The sequence below is a fragment of the Solanum tuberosum genome, unplaced genomic scaffold, assembly GCF_000226075.1.
Source record: "Solanum tuberosum cultivar DM 1-3 516 R44 unplaced genomic scaffold, SolTub_3.0 scf00267, whole genome shotgun sequence".
Classification (NCBI taxonomy): Eukaryota; Viridiplantae; Streptophyta; class Magnoliopsida; order Solanales; family Solanaceae; genus Solanum; species Solanum tuberosum.
The window spans coordinates 677,734-683,831 of NW_006239199.1; the positions used below are offsets into that span (position 1 = coordinate 677,734).

At 33.6% G+C, this 6,098-nt stretch overlaps 1 protein-coding gene across 1 annotated transcript; it reads right to left on the reverse strand.

Moving 5' to 3' along the window:
- Positions 1-5,218: 5,218 nt before the first annotated feature.
- Positions 5,219-5,566, reverse strand: LOC107062860 (non-specific lipid-transfer protein 3-like). The gene has a single exon (XM_015314023.1). It carries the CDS (start codon positions 5,564-5,566, stop codon positions 5,219-5,221), a length of 348 nt encoding a protein of 115 aa, XP_015169509.1.
- Positions 5,567-6,098: the final 532 nt, after the last annotated feature.

Here is a 6,098-nt window from a genome sequence, read left to right on the forward strand (position 1 = left end):
GCCATTCGCAGCAGCTTGGATTTGTGAGTTGAACTTGAGCTCCTCTGTAAGGCTTTTATGCTCTATCATCTTTGTTTCTAGCAGAACAAGCATTGCAGGCTTATGAAACTTCAACATTACTCCACATTGACACCTGAAGCTCACACTATTCGATCCCCTCACATTCCATATGATGAAGGTCATTATTGGGTTGAGTTGTGTTGCTTGCTCCTGCAAGCCCTTCCCCTTCTCCAGTTGAGATCCTTGTTTGGGTAGTCCAGTGGGATTCAGTGCCACTGCTGCCGGAACTAAGTCTTTCTCGTTCCTCAAGTTCAAAGTGTACCTTGTCGTGCCCTGTGGGCAGTAGGCTATTACTGTCGTGTTGATTGGTTCCTCCAACTCCTTGTAGAACAGAGTTTCCAGGGTGCATGTCTCTGTACTTTGTTCTCTAATTTTTATCAAAATGTCCTCCAGTTCCTGGTTGTTTTTTCATATCAACTCTAGGATTGAGGGCTCATTTCTTCCTAGGTTCGTGTTTTGCTCATCCCTTTGTGGTGTTTGGGAGTATAATGTGTTCAGGACCTCCTGTGGAAATCGAGGTATAAAGAAGAGGTTATGGGAACTGGTTAGGTATGGGAGAGTGGGAAAGAAGGGTAGACTTTGGAAGGTGATATTCAGTAAAACGTTGAGTTCTTCCATTGTCATCGAGTTCATACTCCCCCACATTTGGGTTTGCCTCAGCATCTGCATCCATATCTGATGGCCCAGTTCTGCTATCCCCTGATCGACCCCCTCCTTGATGATCTGGGCAAGGTATGCCGGGTCTTGGAGGATTAAGGTCATAAGTTGTACTGCTATCACTACTTGGAAGGAGAGTTGCTCTTCTTGCAGCGCTAGTTCCAACCATGAGGTCGGAGTATTCCCCGGAGGCATTGGTGTTGTCGTGAAGATAAGCGGTGGGTCTTGTAGATTCCGTGGTAGCATATGGTGGTAAGCCATTTTTGCTATTAGTTGTGTTGGGTGTTCTTGTTCTATAGTGTTGGGGAGTATATCAACATCCATTGTAGTGGCATTAATGTGATGGATGTTTGACGCAACCTCCGTGGTCATGTCACTGGCAAAAGGGTGATGATTACCCTGGGTATGGACTGAGGCGCCGTTTCGAATCGTCGAAGCCTTGGGAAAGGGAGGGGGTGGTTGGTAATTAAGTCGTGGGTCCCTATGTTTCCTTTATCATTTAAGGCTGTGTAATTGTTAGCCAATGATAATTTTCTTTTTTGTAATATTGTCTTTCCTCATTAATGGTTGTAAAAAGCTTTTGATTATCAGCATTGTTGCTTTTTATAGCTGTGGAATTGGTCTTAGGAGTAGGGGTTTGGGACCATTTCCAATTTTTGCATGTTTTCCATTATTTTTGTTATTATTATTTTCATTAATTTTCCGTCCATCTCCAGGTGGTTGGGTTGGGGCGCCGGTGTTAAGAAACTCACCTGAGTAAGGGTCGTAAGCCCTTACCTGTCTTTGTTGCTGCCTTTCTTGCTCCTTGGGTGTGCTTGTGCTTTGCTTCCTTGCAGTTGGGGTCTTTCTTTTTGGGAAAGAGACAATTTCCCAGTTGTCTGTCCGTTGAAGGGGGTCTATGATCTCCTTGTCGATTTCCTTACATCTTCCTAGAGTGTGGCCTATTCTACCGCAACCAACACACATGATTCCCTCCCCTTCATAGATTACTTTTTGTTTATGACTCTCAATGACTGCCTCTATTTTGACTGGTACTTCAATTGGTACTTGGATGCAAATACGTGCGTATCGCCCCCAAGCGTAGCCGATGTGCAAGTGTCGATCTTAAGTAGGACCCCTAATCTTTGTCCAACCTTTTCTAATATGTTTTTATCATAGAATTATGTTGGCAAGTGGGGTAGTCTGGCCCATATGGCTGTGTGGGTTAGCATGGATTGTTGGGGAACAAAATTTGGTTCCGACCTTTTGACTGATAAAAAATTCCTTGCAACAAACCATGGCCCTTCATGTAGGATTTTGTGCATACTTTGCACTTGATTTATTTTTACAATGTGATAATCCCATCCTAGATCTATTACTGTGAGAGGTTCAGCCAGATTTCAGGTGTCTGTTAATTTGCTCTTTAGGTAGGCGTGTGTTAGCCGTTTCCCAAAGACTTTGATGATTACAAACAAGCACCATGGTTGGTACAATCTTCGCTTTTCATCTTCGGTTAGGGTGATTGTATCGTTGTTACTCTCACTTCCTTCTTCCATGTTTGTATGTTCCTTAGGAACTTCATAGATTTGATTTAGGGCATTTTCCTTGTCAATTAGTGCTTCTTTGAAGGACTGAAATCTTTGATGGTCTTCCACCATGGGGCTGGGTGAATCTGGTGGTTCCGGCGGGTCAGGGGGTGGGGGGAGGGTGGGGGTTGGCCATATTCTAGAGAGAGTTTTTCAAATTTGTTTCAAGCACCATGTGTTAGTTGTGGTAAAACTTAGTTATTAGGATTTCAATTTTATGAGTTTTAAACTTTATAATAATTATTTTAAGTAATAATAATAAGATTTTAAATTTAATATTTATACATATTTGATGTATTTATCAACATAAATATGTTGTTTGAACAAAATCTATAGAATTCAGCCGAAACCTGCATGCGAACCAGACTTAATTATTGTATCTGCCAATCAGTTGCAATTAGAAATAGTTAGTTTGGCAGTTAGCTAGTTTGTTAATGGTGATTAGCTATTCTTTGTGTTTATATATATATAGCTAAATATTTCTTTCGAAATATCTGATGAATAAGAAAATGCAAGCACACTTTGGAAATTTTGACAAGAGATCTTGTATTCACATTATTTTCTAATATTCAAGATTAGAAATCTTGTATTCACATTATTTTTTAATAGTAAAGATAATATTATAATATGTACACAAGAGAAATTCTCTCTTCCGATCCAGTCATAACCAATATTTTGCTGTTAATTTCTTCGTTATTACGTCCTCACACATAAATCATTTTTGGGAAAGTCTATTTTAACCATTGCGATCTTTATAACAATTTTCCAATTAAAATATAAATAATTTGTTGAATCTCCTATTTGATTGTTTTTTCAGATGATCACTCAATTAATAGTTATTAATTAGAAAATATCTTTCTTCTTGATTTCAATCATCTTCAACAAAAAATAAATATTCTAAAATAATAATTATTAATTGAGTGATCATCTGAGAAATTAATCGAGTAGTACGTAAAGAAAGAACTCCAAAAGCTATAAAAGCAATTGAAATTTCACACCACACTTAGGTCGTAGACTATAGACATGGGCTATCCAAAGAATTATTTTATTTTTTAAAATTCATTAAAATCTAAATATCATAATATTAATAAAGAAAATATTATAAAAGACGTTAAAAGTTTACTTTTTAAAAAAAAAAAATATAAGTATTTTGCAAATTTATTATGTTAGTGTCGATATAGAACTGGCATATTGACAATTTATTAGGTAAGTATTTTGTTTATAGGACAAGGCAGGTATAGAGTAATTGACTTGAAAAGAAAAATGATTGACTGAGTTATTTAATGTTATTTTTAAGATGGCAAAAATACTTGACAAATAAAGGTGAAGTAAGAATAAGGGTGATATTAAAACTATATTAATAATTATGCTGCTATAGAATTGAAGGAGTGGTAATTGAGTGGGTTGTGTTAAATTTGGGAGTGTTATAATGAGTTAAGACACTAATCGGGTCAATATCCAACCCAACTTAAAGTTGATTGGGTCAAAATGTGTTAGATAATGAGTTATATAACAGATAAAGCTCAACCCAATTTAGTTTTTACTAAGCTTAATTATTTATTTGTTCTTTTAAACTATTTTAGTACCTAATAAAATTATATTTTTCTTTATTAGGACTAGGGGTGTTCACAGGTTGGTTTGGGTCGGTTATTGGTCAAAACCAAACCAAACCAACTTAATCGGTTTTAAAATTATCAAAACCAAACCAAACCAAACCTAATATACATTTATCGATTTGGTTGTTATCGGTTTGGGTTCGGTTTGGTTCGGTTATTAACTGCATATACATAAAATTAAAAGAAATAATTCATTCAAAACGTGAAAAAAATTGACAATAATTCATTCAAAACGAAAAATAGTTAGAATGATTGACATTACGAAACTTTCGATCATTGAATTTGCTATGAATAAAGCTTCAAAGTTCACTACTTTTGCCCTAGAAGGAAGAGACATTGACATTTTCAATCCCACAAAAAATTGTAATAGACACTCATATACATAAAATCAATAAGATAAATGTTCTTCATTTTTACTTTCATAAGTAAATTATAAATAAAATTTTGATGAATAGATATATAAGATTTTTAAAATTGTTTATAAAATAGTATATTATGTATGTATAATAATAAAATTTATGTATATTATTTATCGATTTGGTTCGATTATTTCTTTGATATTTTTCGAACAAAATCATAACCAAACCAAATAATATCGATTTTTTCAAAATCTAAAATCAAACCCTAAATAAAATCGATTTTGTTCAATTTTTCGATTTGGATTGTTTTTATCCAAACTGTGAACACCCCTAATTAGGACTATATTTAACATATCAAATTGAAAAAAAATTCTAAAAAAAATATTTTAACATGATTTCTCACAAGCCAATTTGGATTACATATCAACCCAATTTATGATAGGTTGAAATGGGTTGAGGTAATAAATGAACGGGGTCAACAACCCTCATTTAATGGGTTAAGTTTAATTTTGCCACCCGTACAAAGAAGGTCGAACGATATTACAACCACATGTTCACAGGTTTAATTGGTAATATCACTAATTGAGTATTTACATTACTCTATCGAGTGTCCAATAATTAGTTAAAACAATATTTCTTATCAAATAGGAGTAGAACTTTATTTACAACACTATTAGTTGTTTTAATGTTGGAGTAATTGTTTATATCAATTTATATGAGAATTTAATTGTACAGAAATCATAACCATTAGATTTTGATTTTTAAATATTTTAATCTATAAGCATCTTGCTAATGAAATTTGTAATTAAATTCATTTTCTCTCTATAATATTTTTCATCAAATGAGGTATGCGAAATCATAATGCGCAAAGCGTATACACTGAAACTAGTTTAATTAAAAGAGAGATGAAAAATTGAATTAAAAGTTACAACATCTCTTCTACCTTTGGATGGTTTTGTTTCTAGTTGTAGCAATCAGGATTAGGTTCAATTGGCATAAAGGTAATGAAGTGACATAGATCAGGAAGTTTTACAGCTTTTGCATAGTTCACAATGTTCACAGAGCCAGATCTCTCTAGATGACTGATGCAAATGCAAAGAGTTTTGCGGTCTGATTCTGAGGCAGCAGCTATTTTAGCCAAACTTTGCAATCCAACACAACATTTTTTACTAGGTTTTGCATCTTTACCTAGTGCAAAACCTGAACAAGGTTTTACCAAGGGTATAACATCTTTCTCACACTGAACAACTCCATTTGTTTGGCCTAACATTAGAGCAAGAGCAAACAAAGTTAAAAGAATTTTTGCCATTTTTTGATGAATTCTTGGATTGGAGATGTATGAACGACTATTGTAGAAACTTCTTCTATTTATAGAGTTGAGTATTCTAAGTATTTTGAATTTAACATTTTTCTTAAAAAATTAATTAAAATAAATATCAACACGTGGCAACATTTGCATTATATAATTTTGCCTCTCAACTTCTCAATTAATCACTAATTTTAACCTTTAACAATTAATTAAAAAAAATATAACACTATAGAAGCTACAATGCAAAGATTTTTATAGTATTTAATTACATTATAACTATCTTGTTAGCTTTCAATCAAAAGGAGTACTTCTTTTAAATAATAAATATGTCATTGTATGAGCTATTTATTACTCATTCCTTTTGAATTTGTTAATCTGATTTTGATCTGACACATAGTTTACGAAAGTAAATTAGATTTTGAGAAAAAACATTAAGTGATACTTGAAGTTGTCCCAGATTTTCAAAAAAACACCTTAACTTTGCATGCGTTCTATTACCCCACAAAACATTCAAAATCACAATAAATACACA

Excerpts from the sequence above, each read along its gene's own strand:
- LOC107062860 (XM_015314023.1), bottom strand. The coding sequence starts at position 5,566 with ATGGCAAAAATTCTTTTAACTTTGTTTGCTCTTGCTCTAATGTTAGGC.